This window comes from Sebastes umbrosus, chromosome 8 (assembly GCF_015220745.1).
Source record: "Sebastes umbrosus isolate fSebUmb1 chromosome 8, fSebUmb1.pri, whole genome shotgun sequence".
In the NCBI taxonomy this organism is placed as follows: Eukaryota; Metazoa; Chordata; class Actinopteri; order Perciformes; family Sebastidae; genus Sebastes; species Sebastes umbrosus.
Genome location: NC_051276.1, coordinates 2,900,386 through 2,922,287, shown reverse-complemented (window position 1 = coordinate 2,922,287; position 21,902 = coordinate 2,900,386). Strand labels below are relative to the sequence as shown.

The 21,902-nt window shown below is 40.5% G+C and overlaps 1 protein-coding gene across 5 annotated transcripts in view; it reads left to right on the top strand.

Moving 5' to 3' along the window:
• The window catches only part of cacna1ba (calcium channel, voltage-dependent, N type, alpha 1B subunit, a), a 200,718-nt gene extending 197,157 nt beyond the window's left edge, over positions 1-3,561 (top strand). For 3 of the 5 annotated variants that reach the window (XM_037776827.1, XM_037776828.1, XM_037776829.1), the window contains one exon: positions 1,216-1,773. In XM_037776827.1, coding sequence (XP_037632755.1) covers positions 1,216-1,773 — 558 coding nt within the window. Of the gene's footprint in view, positions 1-1,215 lie in introns of all 5 variants that reach the window. The other 2 variants (XM_037776831.1, XM_037776826.1) reach the window with 1 other exon arrangement.
• The last annotated feature ends 18,341 nt before the right edge of the window (positions 3,562-21,902 follow it).

Here is a 21,902-nt window from a genome sequence, read left to right as displayed (position 1 = left end):
AAACAGAGAAAAGTCTTGATGAATTGAAGTGAATGGGGGGCCGCGTTTAACAACAGCAAAACTATATTTCATTTCATGTTTATTTGATAGGGTCGAATATTTTTACATAGAGACCATGGATGTAGAAGAGGTTGTGTCTTGTGCTTTTGCCCTGCGTGTTAGTAAATAGCCTATAACTCCATTAAATTCTGGCACTACTAGCTACTTGTTGATAGCCGGTTGTTTGGGAACAGAGATGTTAACACATCCACCACGGTACAGGCTGACAGCATACAGCCCATGGGTGTATTAGAAGATAATAAAAGTGATGATTTACAGCCAATATATCCGTTATTACAGCTGCATACAGCTAACAGGAAGCCGGCAGAACCCGATATGTTATATGAGCGTGCAGGGCGGAGCAGTGCCGTGGGTCTGATGCACGTTCATTATGCCGAGGAAAATAACTCTGGATTCGGCTATTAGTTAATTTTACTACTTTAAGGACATAATGATTTAAATGAGGGATATGTAAATGTTCATACTGGGAAGTTGATTTACCTAAAAAAAATGATCCTCTGATTTACAGACGTCTCTTTATACATCCATGGCCATGGACTCATTGGCGTTTTCACTCCAAAGTGGCGGTTTAGTCTCTTTGCTTCTATACTCTTTGCTCACGGTTCCATAAACAGTCTTTGTACTAAGTCTGTGATAAACAGGTTCTAAATGAAACTATATCATACCAGAGGTGAGCCACATTGACCAGATATGCTTTTGAAGCTCATTGTCAGACACATTGAACATTAAGATGACTGATGAAGCAGCCTTATGGTACAGATAGTGTGTTGAACGTAGGGATGGAAGTATAGACTCTGTAGAAGTATTACTGTGATCCCTCTGCATGCCCTTACTGCTACTTTGTCCTCTGTCTGCCTTCAGTGCAGCCTCTCATGGCCTTTCACTTCTTTTCCCACTTTCTCTTTTCATCATTCTCCATCCATTTTTTCTGTCTGTCGTTACCTTTCCATTAGTGCTTGTTCTTTCATTCTGTCTTTCTCCGTCTGTGTTTCTCCCTCTCATCCTTCATGTCATCACACATCACATTTCGGTGTCTTTCCTTTCCTTTCCTCCCTCCGGTGGAACTGTCCCTGTTTCCTTCCCTTTTCCTTTCCTCTCTTACATAATTTCCTCATCGTTCTATCGTTTCAAATTGCTTGTCCAATTGTCATCTAGGGCAGTGGTTGGGTTAAAGGCAGCCCAGTGGCACTGAGCTCCAGTTCTAGCACGCCGAGCCGCGGACGTCGGCAGCTCCCCCAGACCCCCCTCACCCCGCGGCCCGGGGTGGCCTTCAAGACTGCCAATTCATCCCCCGTGCACTTTGTGTCCAGCCAAGCCTCTCTGAGTCCCGGCCGGCTGAGCCGCGGCCTGTCGGAGCACAACGCCCTCCGGCACAGCGGCTCGCACCACTTCCCCTGCCCCGTCACTCGTATCAGCTCCGAGCCCTTCCTGGGCCGGGGCCACGGCGAGGCCCTGGGCGGCCTCTCCGGCAGCCTCCGGGACCAGCTGGATGTCTTTCAGGATGCGGTGTCACTGTCGCCCAGCCCCCATGCCGGACGCTCATCTCGGACCGCACTGCCTCGCATGATGGGAGCCCTGCTTCCTGCTCCTCAGCAGAACCTCGGGGTGCCCAACGGGTACCACTTCAGCTTCGGGGGCAGCAGCAGCAGCCCAGGCTCCGGCGCCAGGGCACCCAGGTATTACCAGGAGGCGGAGGAGGACGAATGGTGCTAGCATGGCTTTAAACCAACCTTTTTAATGCATTTTTGAGGAATCGTGATGAGTTTTATCATCTTCTTTGAAGGCTTTAGTTTACATTGTTAATGTGTGTGTTTAATGCTGTATTTTAATCAGAGCTAAGGTTAGGGAGAACATCGAAACAGAGAGAAAGCTTGAAGTGGGTAATATATGAATGTGAACAAAAAAGTGTCATCTTTTATCAAACGGCATGTAGCATTATGAAACAGAGTAGACTTTTTTGACTTCAGTGTTTTGTTGACACCACCATATTGACCCTCAAACAACATCACATTATAAACACAGACTATACATTAAGATGATAATATCCCCTGACACCGGAAGAAAAGGGAAGATCCAAAGAAAGCTTTGGATGATATAGATAAACTACCTGACCTGCTGTGAGTCATTCATAACTCCTGTCTTTATTCCAGGTACATCACTCACGTAAAGACAAGTGCTGTTCCTCTTCAGGGTGATTTGTTTCTGATTACTGAGTGAGCGGTGAAGTTTGATTCACATTCAGGCATGCAGCTCTAAACATTCTTAAGGGGAGTCTGTGCATCGAACTATTTGGCTTAATTTTACGAAAAGAAATCTTCTTCTCTTATAAAGTTGATAAGACATGTTAGCAAACAGTGGCATTACTCATACAGCAGACACAAAGCAACATTAGCATCCATTTGGAATCGTGTTTCTGACCACTGGAGAATGTAAGTCCAGTAGTCACTCACGTTTTTAGCTTTGGTTTGGTCTCCACCAACTCCTGAGAAACATATCTGGTTGTGCTGGTAGCTGCTAAATGCTGCACTATTTTTCCCAGCTGGTCTCTAACTGTGTCTGTCTGCTGCTTTCTGCTGAGCAGGTAACGCACAGATTATCTGAGTGTTTTCACTGAAAACACCGGGTTGATGACGGCGGTGAGACTGAATCAAAATTGTTAATTGTTGAGCCATCAAACCAAAACATTGAGCTGAAAGATGCTAAAACACTCTTTAGGCTGAGTGATAATCTCATTGGGTTTGTCACACCTGTCACATTGCACATAAGGGCGGGCCATAGGTCAAATACTCAATGTATTGCAGCTTGGTCAACGTGGGATCAATGACTGTAGAGCAGACATCGAGTACAAATATTAATCGTCACATCATATTTCGAAGCCACCGGCATGAGACTCACTTTGGTGTTTTCCTTCTCCTGCGACTCTCTCCCTCCTGGAGAATGTGTTTGGCGTATGAGTATGAATGTGCGTATGGGGCGTGTGTTTTTGTATCTGGAGGGAACAGGGAAAGAGCCTGAAGAAGAAGTGAAGCGCCAAAGTGAGTTTATACGTATTGAGGTCGGAAAAGGTGATGGAAGATGCCAGCATCCACTTTGAAAAAGACGGTCAAACTAGCCCCCACATTGTTTTGTGGTATATGTGTATATAGTGGGCATAGAGTGGTGCAGGAATGAGTCCTAAAACCAGTTAATGAATTTGCATGTTAGCACTTCAAGTTCCCTCGTCTCGAAGTCAATGGGTTTTTAGTAACGTTTTGTTTTACGATTAAAAAATACGTCAGTAAATATCCCACTCGTGAATTTTGGAGCCTTTATACATCTTAAAAAAGGTGGTTGCTAACAAGTGGCTAAATGAAACTACAGAACTTCATCATACCGACTCGTCGACCTTTACAGCCTCGTTGTGTTTATACTCACGCTCATGTGTAGTTTGTTTATAGCCTAATGTTTTTACTTCTGGTGATTGCATTCACGCTTCAAAAATCATAAAAGTGGTGTTCATTTGTGAAGATTATCTTGCTGAACAAAACGTTTAATAATCATAAACGTGTGTTTGCGACAGAGCTTATTTTCTGCAATAATCCAAAACCCGATGGAGAAATCCCATCGTCTTTTTGTCGAGGGAACTCGTGTAATTCTAACTTCCTGGTTGGCCTACAAAAATACGTCATCGTTGCACCACTCAATTACGGTAAGAGCATGTAAGAACTGGCTTCAAAATAAAAGCGACCAAAAACGGACTTCAAAATAAAAGTGATCTTCTGGTGAATCTCAGTCAGTCTGTCAATAATAAATAAAGAAATAAAACAAAATGAATAAATAATAAATAATAAATTCAAATGGATGATAATTTAAAAAAAAAAAAAAAAACTACTGCCTGCCAACTGTATTTCAGGGAAAAATTAAATCTCAATTATGTGAATAATTAGTAAGACCAATCTGACTTCAATATGACAGCACGGCACCTCACAGTGTTCCGATTAGTTTGCTAGAATGAGCACGCTGGTATGATCATATGCATCAAAGGGTTAAATCAAACAGTTCTGATCTTTAAGAGAAAATATTAAAATATTGCGATATAGACGAAAAATATTGAGAGATTATTTATATTGAGATATTATTTATAAGCGATATCGCCCAACCCTAATTACATGTTCCTATTTTCTCCATTATAAATGTAAAAATATTTATAAGTGCAGCTTTAAAGGACCAGGTTAGTAACATTTAGTGGGATATATTGGCAGAAATCAATATAATATTAATAAGTATGTTTTTTTTTAGCGTATTATCACCTGAAAATAAGAATATTTTTGTTACCTAGAATGAACCGTTTATATTCTACGTAGGGAGCGGGTCCTCTTCACGGAGTCCGCCATGTTGTACCACCATGTTTCTACAGTAGCCCAGAACGGACAAACCAAACAGGATTAACTTTTCCTGCTCGGGCCGAGTCATTAACGCCGCAGCTCTCTCTCTCTTGCTTCACCACTCACTTCCCACGTGCACACACAAACACTATGCTCTGGCTCTGCTCCAGATGGTTTTAGAGAGGACCATTCACGTTTTTGGGTCGGCCACCGTAGCTCTCCGACACGCTCGGCACACGGAAGAGGCTTCAGTTGGTTCCAATCTCCTCACCTCACCACTAGATACTGCCAGATCCTACACACTGCTCCTTTAACATTACATTCTAACTTTTTGCAAGTTTTATATGTTCTGTTCACCAGGTGACTTTACATACAGTACTACATGCTTCAATGGGAACATTGCTGCACATTACTATAGTCAGATCACTAGACTCAAACAGCATTTTTGGACTTGTGGCTCAGCACTGCGTCACTCTGTGCACCACATACAATAATACAATAATGGAAGAGGCACATGCAAAAGCACTTTTGTCATAATAAAATGAACACGGCTACAGACAACACCACAGTCGAGATGAGTTGTGCTCTCTATCACCTTCTTTCACATTCTTATTGCAGCCAAGAGCACAACATACTGTATAACAGGCAGTTTTTAAGCTGTAAGTAAATGAAGGTTTGAAGAGCATTTGAGGGTCAGTATGGCAGTTTCAACAGACAGTGGTGGCACTGCAAGTCATGGAAACATGACAAAAGACAAGTCAATAGTCGAGTGAAATGATATATTGAAATGTTGGAAAACCTCAAAGACATGACACTGTACAAACAGCCGTGTTGTTCTTTAGTTTAGGACTCTACCATTCCATGACGATGCCTAATCCTTTATGACATTCCCTTTGTGTCAGTTGAACAGATGAAGTGCTGTCACACACGCAGCGTTGATTGTTTTGTCTGTTAACTTGTTTCTTGCAAACTTCGAGAGAAGCAACGCATGGTATAGGGAAAAGTACCCGACTGACCGATTTGTTTTCTATAAAAATGTCCGTGTAGATGTTCTCTTTTCATTGTGCGCATTTTTTATATGACATGAAAAAACAAAACAAAGGTGTGGTTTCTGTGAACTGCTTACGGTTTGCCATCGTTTCAGGTCTAATGTTTCTTACAGACTTCTTTGCGATGTTTTCAGACAAAGTGCCTATATCCTTTTAGATATACTGTAGAAAAAGATGCAACGTCGCCTGTTTTTCTAATGCATCCCCACTTGAGTAGATGTTTGGTTCATTCCGTATGTAGCTCTGCAGGAAAAACATGTTGTACATAAAGCCTTATCTGCAAGCAGAGAACTCTACCTACAGTACGTGTAAAAGACAGGAATGGAAAAATTACCTTATGAAAGTCGATTATTTTCTTGTTTTTGATAAAAAAATCATGTATGTGTGGAGGGGCAAGAATCAACATTGTGAAAACACTATGCGAGCATTTAACAACTATAAAAAACTGCATATATATATCAATCCAGTTACATTAATGCCAGTAACACATTGTGCATGTTCAGATGATAGAGCTGGTTTTTGGTAAGGATGTCACGGTGTGTGTGTTGTTTGGACTGCAGAGTGTGTGTTGGTCAACTGTCTGAAGGGCTGGGAGGGTTAAAGAGTGTGTGCACTGTGATTTAGGCTATATCCACACTAAGACGTTTTTGTTTTAAAACTGTTTTAAAACGAAAACGATCTCCATCCAGAAAAGCATTTTATGGCTGTTTCAGAATTAATCTCCGTTCATACTACCGCGCCATATCACATGAGCATTCACATACACTGGGCATGTGCATGCCGGTGTAAACAGGAAGCAGCGCGGTTGGTCGTTCAGTTGCAGAAAATACTACGAAGGAAAAACAGCAATGGTGAAAAGTAAGACCAAAGATATCTTTACTTTGACCGACGGCGAGGTGGAGCTGTAACTGAAAGTAACACACGAGTGTAAGGCGTTCAACGCGGAAGAAAACACAACAGATGTTGTTTGTTTTCTTCCGGAAAAAGGTTCACGTGATGGGGGTGTGACAAATCACGGAAAGACACGTCATGACTGATGAGACCCGATCAAGAAGCGAACGTGGGTGTCTGTGTCATCGTTCTCAAAGGTCTCTGTTTCTGTCCGTCCAGACTAAAACTCAACTCCGGAGTTTTAAATCTAAAACGGGGTCAGCAGCGTTTTCAAACGTCTCCGTTTTAGGTGCTCGAAAACGCCGGAGTAGTGTGGACGCCCAGGCATAAATGTAGCAAAAGTAATGCGTTTTAAAATGAAAAACGTATTAGTGTGGATGTAGCCTTAGACCCAGAGTAGCAACAGGTGATCCAGTCTGACTCTTTGTGGTTATTTGAGTCAAGCAGGGCCCTGTGTGTGTGTGTGTGCGTGTGTGTGTATGTGTGGATTAAAAGTAGCACTGGTAATCAGCTGTTGTGGATATATTTTGGTTCCAGTTTGTCATTTTGTGGTGTGTGTTTTTCATACTCATGGATAACTGGCAAAAAATGTATGTAAAGTCATGCAAAGATATTTCCAGCAGCTACTGTACCATGGAGTTTGACAGCGATCTAATTCATTCATATTTAACATCAGGCTTTGGTGTAGTTATGGAAAAATGTTTTATTTTCTTTCCTAAAGCTGCCATTTTGCACTGGTGGTCAAAGTTGACACATGGAGGAAACTGACTGTAACAGAGGCAGAGTGACGAACCGCTCCACCCACAGTAGCAAAAAAAATAACAACACAATACAATAGCATTATTAGCTCTGTCCCAATCCCATACTACATACTAAACTGTACGTATACAGTAGATAGTTTGTTCACACAGGAGGAGATTAAGGAAATAAAAGATGACAGTCTGCATATGGCGTGCTGATGGCGATGCAATGCACAAAAAGCTTTTTTAGAGGGTTAGAAGGCCTGATCGCCATGGTTGCAAGATGGCGCTTGCTATGTAAGATGCACGGAATAACAGTTTTTGAACAGTAACATTAACTCTCAGCAAAATTAATTATTTTCCACCATGTGAGTAATTTTGTTCATGTAACGTTAAGGTTAGCTAACGCTGATACACACTCTTTTGAGCATCTACCAGCGATTATAGCCTGCCATTTCAAATTCGCAATTTGATTCATCATTTCCTATTGGTACAAAATGATAACATACATTGATATCTTTTATATTATCTGCAAAATGCTTGACACTGAATTTCGAGGTGAGGACTGGTTAAATGTAGTTGTGACATGAACTGAACAGGACATTTTACATTGTAAAAATCAACATGCCTAACCTATGTGATGGTGCAGCCCAGTCATACAGCAGTTTGTGAAATAGTCACGAAATTCAATGTATTGACTCATGTACATAGACACAAATTTCAATTTTTTTCGAGACGGTCAGCATGAAATCAATTCGTATGTAATCCACATAATAGTGAAATGGGAAGTATGTAATCTACGTAATTGTGAACTGGGAAATATAGACAGCAGCCAACACTGTGTAGGGAGGAGGTCGAGGTGGATGGGTGGGTCAAAAAACACAGGACTTTTGCCCAGGAGACCGCTATTCGTGTCCCGTGTGAAACCACAAGTCAGAGTTGATATATTTGTCGCGTAACTTCTGTACTTATGTTACAGCCATTCCGGAGTTATTTTAACCCAAACCATGTTCTCTTCCAAAACCTAACTAAGTAGTTTTGTTGCGTAAACCTAACAAGGTCGATCTTTTCCCAAACTTAACTGAGTAGTTTTGTTGCCTAAATCTAACCAAGTCGATCTCTTCCTAAACCTAACTAAGTAGTTTTGTTACCTAAACCTAACCAAGTCGATCTCTTCCTAAACCTAACTAAGTAGTTTTGTTGCCTAAACCTAACCAAGTCGATCTGTTCCTAAACCTAACTGAGTAGTTTTGTTGCCTAAGCCTAACCAAGTCGATCTTTTCCTAAACCTAAAAGAGTAGTTTTATTTTGAAAAGACTGGAGCGGAAATTGAGACGTGCGTCGCATGTTGCTGAACATGAGTAGGAAAGCGCACAAAAAAATACATTGTTGAAAGTCGTGCTGAGCGTTACGAAAAAAAAAGGGAAATTTTCTGTCTATGTACACGAATCAGAGAGATTAAATTTGGTGACTATTTCATGACTTGCTGTGAGACTGTGCTGGATGGTGACATTGTTTCTAAATGAGTTCAAACGTATCGTTGGAATGTCTGTACTGACATTTCTTGTTATTTCTTGACCAACATATATGCTGACACTGTTATATTTGCGATAAGCTAATATCAGTCAATATATCTCTAGTACATACCGTAAACTGTTAGTATGTTGTGAGGACTTGGGACACAGCTAACATGTCCACATGCACACTTTTGATTGAAAGCAAGAAGTTTGATACCTTTTCGCTGGGGTTCGTTAAAATGCATTCTGGGAAATGTAGGAAATCCCTTCAGAACTGAAGTACTGTAGAATAAAGAGATCAGAGAGATTGAGGGACTCTTGTATCTAACAATGGTCACAAGTGGATCTGACGGTACTGAAGGATGGGTTTTTCCTTCAAGCGGTCCTACTGGCTAAAACCTGCCCTGCTGCCTCACTGATCTCTGCTTCCCATTTGAAGGAGGAAATTGTCTCGACTTACATCAGTCACAGAGCTGTGGACGACTGTGTCTGTTGATGCCTGAAACTGTACTCTGCTGTGAACTGGATATGTAAGCTGATTTACACACAAACAATATTTGTTATATGCAACTTGCTTGATACACATGCCGGCTTCAACATCAGATTGTCTTTAGTGAAATGTTGATCTATTGTGCTTTTACATCACGGCAATCTGCAACACGAGGGGGAGGTTTTAACCTTTGCGGCAGCTGATCGGCTATAAGGTATTTGTGGCGGATTTCTTGAGAGACCCCTCAGCGGGTAGTATAGGAGACCACAGTGACACACACTACAGGAGCCAGACACGCTGAGGACAAGAGAGTAGGGCTATGCAACATGGCAAACCCATTTCTCCATCCATTCTGTAGCTTTACATGCTGGTCTCTTCAGATCCAGGCTTCAGCATGATTGTGACCAAATGTTTTATAGAAAATGCTATGAAAAAAAACATGCAAACAAAAAACACTTAAAATGCATAAAGGCACAAAGTGTAAACAAGAAACATATAGAATATTTAGGACTACAGCAACTTTATACATATATTTGCATGCATAACATGTACCCACTTCGACAATATCAAATGGAGATCCCTTAGTTCAAAATGGGAGAGTGTGTGTGTCCTGTTTGGTCACAATAAAAGGGTTTTTATAAATCAACCTGTCAAAGTGATTATTTTTGTCAAAGACGGGAACACATTCTTCTGCAGATATATTCAGCATTTGAAAAGTTTTGTCACTATGGCAAAAAAAAAAAAAAAAAAAATCATCAAAATATCTGTACGTTCTTTAACTATGCGGCCTCTGCATTGAGTCAAAGGAAACGTACCCGTGCCCAAGTCTGGACCAACCGGCCACCAAACATTAGGAGCGATTATCTCTGCATACCATTGGCAGTGTACATGTGGCTTTTTCTTGAGAAAATACAAATGTTTGCATGTTCTAACAATGTATGTGCATGTAGAAAACTTAGTACTTTTAGATACCATGTGTTATTTTGTTGTTGATTTTTAATATTTGATATAAACTGTGGGGTTTGTTGAAAAGACAAATTTCTATTCAAAACAGTATTGGACATTGTTGACAGTTCCACCCCGTGCCGCAGAGCTGGAACATTCCTTTATTTTGGGTCTTGGGATTCAGTGAAATGTTTGTTTGCCTGATTTTATGTTTCTTGGCCAGACTTTGAATTCTGCAGCTGTTTCTACATTAAACATTTTGTATGAAGCAAAGTTCCTTGAAATAAAAAAGAATGAAATGAAACTGCCTGTGATTAGTTGAATTCAATTCAATTTATTTTTATATGGCGTCAAATCATAACAGAAGTTATCTCAAGACTTTTTTCATATAGACTATTCACTAGACTGTACTCTATAATTTAGAGACCCAACAAGAGAGTACTGGCATGCAGCTGTGTTACACTGCCTACATTTAATCTGCTGGATGTGTGTGAGGAGGATGTTCATGCCACTGTTCTGAATCGTGTTCAAATCATTAAAGATATGATGGAAAGCTCCAAAAAAAGTAGTAAGTAAAACTTGAGGTAAGATAATTTTGTTAAACTATTGTTTGAATGTTCGTGCTCAATGTATTTCTTGTCCTTTGTGTAGCAGGCATGGTGCAGCAACATTGTTTTTGTTAGTGTTTTTTTTTTTGGCCACAACACTGACATATTATCACCTTGAAAAGTTGTTATACCGAACATTTTAGCAATGAACTGTTACCTATACTTTCAGCAGACGCAGATTAACATTAAGGTCTACATGTATACAGATATTTTTAAAAATGGATATTTTGTTGCCCACACGACCTTTGTTTTACAAAATGTCTCCATCCACTCTCAAATACAAACATGAATCCAAACGCTCGCCGTAATATTTACATGTCACCACAAGTGAGATCACAAGTTAAGGGTCAAGGAATGTTGTTGCCGCCCTTCTCACTCCCTTTCCTTCAGCTTCATTACAGTCAGTTGGATAGTTCGACCTGCATGACTGTCATCACTCTGCTGTCATCAACTGTCTCTTTACATGCATAAATGACGAAAGGGAGCTCTTTCAGGTTTATGTCCATAGCCTTCTCAGTGCTCCAAACCTCGCCTTCAATCGCCCCAAAAGCACATTCAATCACCATTCGGCCTCGACATGTTTAATGAGTCCCTGCTATGGCTTCCTGTGACTGGAACATTTTTCTACTGTAAAGTAGTAATTAGTCTGAGGAGTGCTAACAAAATGTAAAGCCGGTTGTCCGTCATCTTTGTTATTGTTTCTGGTGCATGCTCATTACACAAAGCAACAATGGGCATGCACGAAATGAGGAGAGGACGTCATCATTTCCCAAATACTCTGTTTTACACGTCCACACGGATACAAAGAAAAGATCTGCTCCTTAGAAGGCGTTTTCATAGATATCCATTTTTGTGACCCAAAACTCTGTTTGCGTGTGGACAAGAGGCCAAAACATAGAGGGAAATATATATTTTTTTAAATATCTGTATATGTGTAGACAGGGTCTAACATTCATTTGGAGTTCAGTGTGTGTCATTTAAAATTATTAATTTAGGCTCATATTAACAGTGTTGTAGTTATAGGCTCTCACCTCTGATACTTCCTTAGATTTCAGACACTCACCATTGGCCTAGGCTATATCATTTTGCTTCATCACTGACAGCTGTTGATTTTGATTTTTGACATTTACATCAGAATTTGGACACTCCAATAAAATGGCCAACAGTAAATATAGTGTACTAGGCCTAGTGAATAGGGAGTCTGGACTGGAGAGATAGGGAATTTATCCTGATTACTAAAATATGACAATAGTTTATTTGTCATTTTCTCTTTTGATTTTATTGGGCTGAAACTATCCTCCCTAGTAAGCACAGTTGTAGCCTAAATAAGGTCAAATGGTTGTATTTCCTTCAGGTGAGGAACTTCCAGGTTGGTATTTTGCATGCGGGCAAGCCAAGATGTCTCCAGTGACAACAGTCTATAGGCTGTGTGCCTTGTGTCAGTAGGCTATGGAGGATGGAACCTGCCAAAATAAAAAAGAAATGAATAAAGAAATGAATGAAAAAGCCCCCTAATTTGCATAATGAGGCAGAAATGCATGAAGAAAAGAATACAGAAATAAATTAGTTTGGGGAAATAAATAAGGGGTGAAATGCAAATGGAAAATCATGCATAAATAAATAAATGCAAAAATACATGAATAAATACATGCATTTAAAAATGATTAAAAAATGAATGAAAACATTTTGAAATAAATAAAATATAAATGCAAAATAAATACAGAAATAAATAAAAGGGAAAATTAAACATTTACAAAGAGTAACTAAATAAGAGAATTAATACAAACATAAATAAATACAGAAGCAAATTAATACAAAAATATCAATTTATGTCACATTTTATCAAATAATTAATGTGTACATTTATTTTTAAAGGGACTGTTTGTAACTTCTTACACGTATAAATCTACCGGGTCGGGATCCCATGCGCGCTCGCATTTGCGCGCTTGCGTGTGGCCGGTTAAGAAGCATTTCTGAAAGTTAACAGTCCCTTTAAATATTATTTTTGCTACATTTAATTATATATTTATTTAATTATTTATTGAGTAATTTATTCATTTATTTTTGATTTTGGCAGGGTCCGTCCTCCAGCGTTAATAATATAGTAAAAGAAGGAATATCTGCTGAAAAACAACTAACAAGCATCTTTTCTAAATCAATCACGCAGTGAGCGCGTAAACAAGTGAGCATAATTAAAAGAAATAGGAAAGATAGAACGGAAGTACAATAAAATAAAGGCATACACTTCATGTTGGCAAAGCTTTGATTCCTATTTATGAATTAATTTATATATACAATATTATTACTGGTTAATTTGTTTGGCTCCTTTGCATTTGTCAAACGTGTTGCACTGAACATTGGATTCATAGTAACGTTACGGCTTTTGTTGCGAAACTCTGAACCGGAAGTTAGCCTGGGAAGTGTTGCTAGCTTGACTAGCGCGAGAACAAGACTTCAGTCAGTTCATCACTTTGTGATGAGACGCTAAAGTTAAGTAAAGTTAGACGAGTTGTCCAACAATGAAACCTTTACTTTACTAAAACATATTGTAACGAGGCAGTTTTAATGTTCGTCTGCTGTCGGACGTTTTTTCTTTTACAGTAACAGAGTAATAACAGAGTAATAACGAGGACATGTTTTTAATCCGCACAGTTCAGTTTGTGTTGTTTTATTTTGACATGACGTTACTGGGACATCATGCTGCTGCTGTGGACCTGATGTCTTCACACGGAGACACATGGAGTGTTCAGCGGACAGGCAAGAGACACACTCATAACATTAATATCATAGTTTTATCAAGACTGAAGGTACCATTCAAATATGACTGAAATAAAGCAACAGTAGCCCCCCGAGGGAATAGCTCTGTAAAGATACTGTAAAGTGCTTCATGTAAACTCAGTCAAGTAGCACACTCATATTTATAATATTTATAATACTGAAATCCCTTCAGATTTATTATTTTTTGTTCGGGAAAAGGAAATGTCACCTTGGCAAGGTCCCATTATATGAATGGCTTTCTGTTGTAATCCAAATCATTTCCATGTTGTACCTGAACTCTTATAATTCATTGATCCTCACTAATCCCGAGAAGCCTTTTATGAAAAGGGTGAGTTTGCAGCTGCATCCCTAAATTGTGACATTGAGTGGTAGTACCAGGTTCTTCCACCAAGAGCAGCTGTTGTAGTACTAGAAGAACATCTGGTCCTGTTGGAACTGGCTATGAAAGTTAATTTGACAGGCTATGTGTGTAATGGATACAAAAGATAGTAGACTATAGCTACAGCTCTGTGTGTAGTCAGTGCAGAGATTGATCCAAAAACATCATTTAATAGTACACAATTTCACTTCTTCTTGTCTCTGCATGTGAGCATCCTGTGTGACTGCAAGCCTCATCCCTCCTCTCACTTTGTGCTGCAGTAGTTTCCCATGCCCCCTGTCACCACCCTGGTCCTGAAATAACCTCCAAAGCACACATTTCTGTCCATATGTTGACAAAAAGTATTCCCTAAATGCCCTGATCGTTCCCCAAATAGGGGTTTCCTTTGGATCAAGCTCAGGCTCCGTCAGAGCCTTCAACCGATACACGTTTCTGAAAGCTGCAGTTATCTTTAATTGATTTTTTTTTCTGTCATGATCAGACCCTGTTCTAAATCAGTAGGCGTTAAAGTGGCAGTAGGCAACAATATTTTGGCATAATTTGGCAAAAATTCCATAATAACCTTTCAGCATATTGTAATTCAAGTGATCTGAGAGAAGACTACATCTCTGCACCTCCTCATGGCTCTGTTTACAGGCTTTAGAAAATCTTGCCCGTGACGGCAGACTTTGACCAATCACAGGGCATTTCAGAGAGAGCGTTCCTATTGGCTGTTCCACAAAAGGAGATGCGCGTTCACGTCTGGTCTCTGCAGATAGTGAAAGCCTCGGTCAATGGCGGAACAACCTACTGGAAAGCTTGCTATTCCAGCATTGGCAGCAACTGCCTACACCTCAAAACAACCCAAAAAAAGAAAGACAGACTTTCAAAAAGACAGTCCAAACTGTTGATGTCGTTAGAAGGTAATGTGTAGCTCGCTGCGGTAGCCTCCTCAGATGTAGCGAGCACGTATGAAGCGCGTGCATATGCCCGTTCTCGTGTGGGGGGAGGGGCTTCGGACAGAGAGGGGAGAGCGGAGAGAGGAGAGAGAGGAGAGAGCAGCTCGAGGGGACGCAGGATTTTGCGTTTTCCGGATTTCTACGCACTGCAGCTTTAAGAAAAATCATAAAAAAAACGGACCCATCATTAAATCAAAATCAGTCAACATGCACGTTAGAGTGGGATTTGGTTGGGTTATGGTTGGCAGACCGTTATTCTAACAGCACATAGTTATGTTGAATCAACCAATACCTGCACACCCATGGTACATCCACATATGGGATTTGACTTACCTTGCTTGATTAGGCCTCTTATCAGGACTGTGTGGGCATGTACAGCTCATGTTCCTCTTAGCTTTGTCATACATCAGACCGGCACATACCGGTACTTCGCAAAATGTCAAGACAACGTCCCCTTTTGGGGGAAAGAAACCCAAAGATCCCAAAGACTTCAATGCAATTTGACATGTTTGGATTGTAATTTTGACAAGTCTGTATGCATTCATCTCTTTTTACACAAACGTTTGTTTTATACACATGTCTAATAATTATTTTACGACCTCGTCTGAAGCTGAGCGTTCACGATACCTTAATAAATTAAGGTTGATCGCCGTCATGTCCCTTCAGTCTTTCCCCGTCCAACACAGTGGACGGATATTGCTTATCGAGACCTCTATACATATCTGATTGACTCCCGTTAGACTAAATGTTGTCTGTAAATAACCAACGTGTTAATAGCCAACTGTTTGATCTATAGGCTGAGATTTAGTTGGAGACAACAGTCTGATGCTGCTATAACGTTAATGTATGACTTTATTACTGCAGCAGCCTCACACTCAAGCTAACGTTAGATAGCCATGCTAGTCACTGTCACCAGCATCATTTAACCATTTACCACACTGATAGTGAATATTCACGTATCATATGTGCCTCAAATCTCAGTGTGAAAGCCTCGGTTAACCCGCTACACAACAGCTTTTCATCATTTTCTCTCCTCGGCGATGTTGCTACGCTGGTCTGGTCTATAGCTTGGAGCCATAAAGCTCCTCTATTTTATCTTTTTTAGGACATGGCAGGGGAACAAATGGGTGTTCAGCGTTTTCGGATTTATTGTTGGTGCAACCAGCTACAGTACACAGCAGCTCTTACGCCTTATTACTGTTACCGGTTTGTTTAAAGTAGAAGTTTGGAGACATGTTTCAACTTCTTCTGTTTACTCTGTTACCGTCCATGAGGGACGTGGAATTGAGGGATGGAAATTAGCACCAGCCACCAGCCAAATGCTGGTAAAATATGCAAGTGGCTGCTTCACTCACCAGCCAAAAAAGACAGTGGTAATTTATTAAGTGGCTGGTAGATTTTGGAATCCACTAGCCACAGTGGCAGGTGGACAAAAAAGTTCATTTCCAACCCTGTTTTGTTTTCCCCCAAAATGGGGCGTGGTCATGAAAGCCTGCTATGGATGACGTATTGCCGGTCTGATGTATACCTGCTAGGTCGGGACAAATTACACCTTTAATATTCGTATTGGTACACGCCAGGGGCGTAGTAGTAAGGGGAATCGTGGAACTAAGAATCGAAGGCCCTAACATGGCCTTCATAATTAATTGAATTATTTAGCTCAAACTTTACATTACTAGAACAGGGAGATGGCTGCTGGTAGGAAGGACCTCCGAGACTTTGTGCCTCTCGTAGAAGATGAATGAGAGCTGGCGACTCTGTCATAGCATCCTGTGTTTCGGGCCTGCGTCACGTGAATGGGACTGATGCTTTAACCCTTGGTACCTGGATTAGTAACAGTATCTGTGATAACAAGATCATATTATAGGCCTTATTCAGAAGCCCAAGGTCCTAAAGTGTAGCCAAACCATATAGGAAAGAGGAGATTTGCTGTGAGAAATGCAGTTTTTCTCTTCCTGGTACTTATTGGTTAGTGTTCAGTCCAGTAGTACGTTTGGCACTATGGCCCCTACTGTATACAGTTGGATTACAGTATCCCTCTGAAGCTTATTAAAGATTGAATAGCGGTATCTCTCCTGAGGGAATTCCTTCTTTGGAAGTGTGACAGACGGCGTGGTGTTATCAGCTCTGTTGTATCTGATGTAATGTTTGAACAGCACACTGGACAGAAAGTTGATCTGTGAGTTCTGTGTTCTCTCGGGTCACTTCAAAGAGCCTGCCGTCCAGCTCACTGACAGCCGGTCAGGGCATCCGTCCAAGTCTGCACCGAGTGTTGACGAATAGATGAGCAGTAATTAATGTCACTCACCTTCCATAGCTGAGCCATGAGTAGATGGAGCAGCTCTGTATACGGCTGCCAGCTGAATGTGTGTTTGGACAAATCAGTATCAAAAAAGTGCTAAATGAAGCTAAGACGAAGCAAACTGTATTTATCCTGGATCAGACAGAACGTATTGATTGAAGTACTGCAACTACATTTAATGTAAGGATACAAATATTACATTATAAAGCACAATATGCTAAATAGGGCTGACCTAAGTGGAAAAATAATCTAATTGTGATTTTTTTTTAAGAAGAATATTGTGATTACAATTCAGTATATGATTCAGTATACTCATAAACACACATAATGCTTTCTGATGCACAATATCAACAGCAATAAAACATTATAGATGTGACTTATATTGAATTATAAATTCAAGTGTCTTCTTGAATAGTTATAAACTAGGGCTGTCAATTGATTAATTAATCAAGTTCACACGATTGTCCATAGTTAATTGCGATTAATCGCAAATTAATCACACATTAATCACACATTTTTTTATCTGTTCAAAATGTACCTTCAAGGGAGATTTTGTCAAATATTTAATACTCAAATATGCTGCTTTGTGCAAATGTATGTGTATATTTATCATTGGAAATCAGTTAACAACACAAAACAATGCCAAATATTGTCCGGAAACCCTCACAGGTACTGCATTTAGCATAAAACAATATGTTCAAATCATAACAAAAACTATACTAAACTGCAGCCCAACAGGCAACAACAGCTGTCAGTGTGTCAGTGTGCTGACTTCACTATGACTTGCCCCAAACTGCATGTGATTATCATAAAGTGGGCATGTCTGTAAAGGGGAGACTCGTGGGTACCCATAGAACCCATTTACATTCACATATCTGGAGGTCAGAGGTCAAGGGACCCCTTTGAAAATGGCCATACTCAAGTTTTTCCTCACCAAAATTAACATAAATTTGGAGCGTTATTTAGCCTCCTTCGCAACAAGCTAGTATACCATGGTTGGTACCAATGGATTCCTTAGGTTTTATAGTTTCATATGATGATGTATATACGCTCTAGATTTAAAACTGAGTCCGCTGCAACCTAAAAATCGGAAATTGCGTTGAAGAAATTAGTGGCGTCAAAATTAATTTGCTAACGTTATTAACTCATTAACTTTGGCAGCCCTAATATAAACTAGAGGCTGATTGACTGATGGGGCTTATAATACATTACCTGAACTCACTTCACAATGTAATGTGTAAATATGTAGATTAAATATGTGCCATTTTCACACGGAAGTACTGCAAGCGTCAAAGCTTGCGTGTGGCGTGGCACTAGACAAGTTGTTTCCTCCATCTACTCTTATTCGCATATGTCACATGGGGCGTAGGGCAGCATGTTTGCACATGAAGCCCATGGGGCCAGGGGTTTCCACCGAAAACTAAATTATTTTTTTTAAGTTCTTTTGTAATTTATTACACAGCTTTGTTGAATACTCGATTCTGATTGGTCAATCACAGCGTTCTACGCTCTGTTATTTCTTTATAGCACACCGTTGCTATGTATAACAGACCGTTGCTATGTATAACAGACCGTTGCTATGTATAACAGACCGTTGCTACGTATAGCAGACCGTTGCTATGTATAACAGACCGTTGCTATGGGCGCAGTTCTGATGTCGGACTCTGGCGGACCGTTTTTGTGTCAAATTATTGATTTCTTAAGTAAGTAGCCATGCAATAAGCGGGATAATGTACAATTTTCCCCGCTTCTAGCTTGGCAAAAACATTACGAAATATGTACTTATTTATATTTATTTAAGGCAATTTTCAGAATAAGATGAGGAACAACATGACGACGTGGTGATGAAATGAGGTACAAGAGAAAGAAAAGACAGAAAAGTAAAGGAGATATAGGTTATCTTTTGGAGAATTGACTGATAAAAGTAGGTTTTGACTATGGCGGAACGTGATCTCCCAGCTTTACTTGAAGCTGACCTTGTCGGCCAGTCCTGTGTGAGAAGTTCTTTGTTTAGTGCAGTCTTAATGTAGACCTCCCTGACTTGAATCACTATCACTTTGTTTTTTGGCCTCCATTCTGAAGTCAGTGAATCGGCTTTCTAAACACAAGGTGGGAAACATTTGACTAAAAGCTGTTGTATCTTTTCAGTTGAGGCCCACAGGCCGGGGTCAGAAGACATCCAAGAACAACAGAAGGCTGAACCGAGCTGCTGAAAGGGGCTTTAGGTTTTACAGAGCTCTTTTGTGCTTAATAATACCTGAGCCTTGGCACTAACTGCTCCTCAGGAACACCAACATCCTAATCAGCATCAGCAGCAATTTACTTGAGGTGGACAGAAGTGTCAACTGTGCTAACTTGTTCTTGAAGGTTTGTTAAAGGTGCTAAAGGCGATATTGGGAGCATTTCTATTGCCTCTGCACAGCTCTCAACATGGTGACGACTGAGCTGGTGGCTCGCAGCTAACGGTGCGAATAGTGAAAACAATGGAAACAGTGCTGGAGCACTGGAGAGTGGGTGCTACGCTTCCGCAACGGCGCCGTCGGTAGGGACGTCGTTATCAGCTCTAACCGCCCAATGAGAGCAGTGCAGAGTGGCGTATGTGAGCTAACCAGAGGGGCACGCTCACATGCACAAACTTGCACTTAAAGCACGCGTGGCCGGTCCGACTATGCCAAAAAAATCAAGTAGAAGCTCGAATTTGGTCCGACCAAAAAATCTGTCAAGCATTTTCATTGGTGGCATTGGTGCGCCAGACATTTAGCAGGTCTGTCTCTGCGTGTGTGCAACGGGGTCCTGTGCTCCTCCTCGAGCAACATCAAAACCATCAAAAATGCCGGTAATTCAAAATTAAAAGATCTATTGAGAGATCTATTTTTTTCGTCAAGAAAAATGCCGCGGTGCCCATTACACCTGGACCCGGCTCCAAGCCCTGAACAGCCCAGACCGGCATGTTTGGCGGAGCACCGCTCCACCACCTGTCTCCTCGGTCCCCGGTAAGATGCCTAATCCTGGTCAGAGGCGCTGGATTCATTTCACAAGTGGGGAGGGCAAAAAGTGTGTGTGTGTGTGTGTGTGTGTGTGTGTGTGTGAGAGAGAGAGAGACACTGTACTATTAATAACACAAAACAACTTTACAGCTGATCTGCTCTGCACGCATCTCTCTCTGTCACTCGACCACACACTCCCAATGCACACATTGCATGACGCTACTCTTACACCAACGTAATATGTAAACATGTGGATACTTGACGGTACCATAGGTAGACTGTTTGGGACGCACCCTATTGTTTCCCTGATAATGCCACATTGTGAACAACAAATCTGTGTAGAAATCAGCAGAACGAGAGCTAGTTCACGGGGGGTGCCATTTATTTATATTATGGTGCGTTCAGGCTCTATTCAGTAAAAATTATCATTGGGGCAAAGGTAAATTCTAATGTTATCATGATGTATTAAAATTTAATTTCTGGCGAGAAACTTAAATAAATCCAGTTGTTTGAAGGAGATGTTTTCACAGCGATATAGAAAAAAGATAATAGAGAGTGAATTATGACCTGCTTAATATCCTAACAAAAAACGTCAATAAAGGAGTGTATGTTGAAGTACATGGGATTTTTTGTGTTACTTTTGTTTTTTACTGTGGTATCGAATTGGTATTGAGAATTGTGGAAATTTCACTGGTACTGTTATCTTTTACTAAATTCTTGTTATTGTGACATCCCTAGTGTATAGGCCTGACAAAACTCTTAAAAGGTATTATTACAGCGTCAAAAGGCATGGTGAAAGATTCGGGTGCACCTAAATTATGTGCTGGTGCACCTGACTGAAAAAGTTATAGGCGCACCAGTGCAACCAATGTAAAAAGTTAGTCTGGAGCCCTACTTTACATAGCAAATAGTTGTTTGCTGCTATATCAATGCTCTGGATATTGTATAGAGAACCTTCAAGAAAACAAAATGTCACTTGATTCAGGTGAGCCTGAACCACCGATGACCTCTAATATCATAACCTACTGTGCCAAGTGAAAAGAAAATGTCGCCATCTCTACAAGGGTAGCTCACATTGCTTTAGATTCCCCTTGGGTAATCCCTTTGCTGGGGTGAAAGGCATATCGCTTTACTTTCCAAACACAGGGGGTCAATGAGAGGGTGACATTTTTGGCACTGGGAGAAAAAAAACCTAAGGTTGAAGGTTTGTGAATATGTGGACATGGACAGCTGTAGACAGACATGTCGACAGTGGATACCTGCATGAATTGTAGGTCTGTGTACGTAGACACGTTCCACACGTGCACACTAAAAAACAAGATGGTGACCTCATGACAAAAAGAAGAAAAGCTCCTTTATTTGTTGTATTTGTCAGTCTTTGTATGTTATTAAGGCGGTGTGAGGCTGTACTTAGACACATTGGTGTTTTAGCTCCGTGCAAAAGTCAGCATGCTAACATGCTCACAATGAAAATGTTAACAAGGTGATGTTTAGCTGCTAAAATATTTACCATGTTTTTAATCTCAATTTAGCATGTTAGCATGCTAGCTTTGCTCATTAGCAATAAACACAAAGAACAACTGAGGCAGATGCAAATGTCATTAGTTTTGCAAGTATTTGGTCATTAACAAAATTACTAGACAAAAGGAAAAGTCAGGGGATCACCAAAGTTATTACAATTCATCCTGAGGGGGACATGGTACTACGGATGCTAATTTTGAAAACATTTTCTTAACCGATAACCGACCCTCGTTAACCGATTATTAACCGTTAACCGACAAGATTTGTGTCTCGCATGCAGCGGTGTACCAGCTGCAGGAGCACAACAGATATTGGTTGATGGGAGTCCCCAGT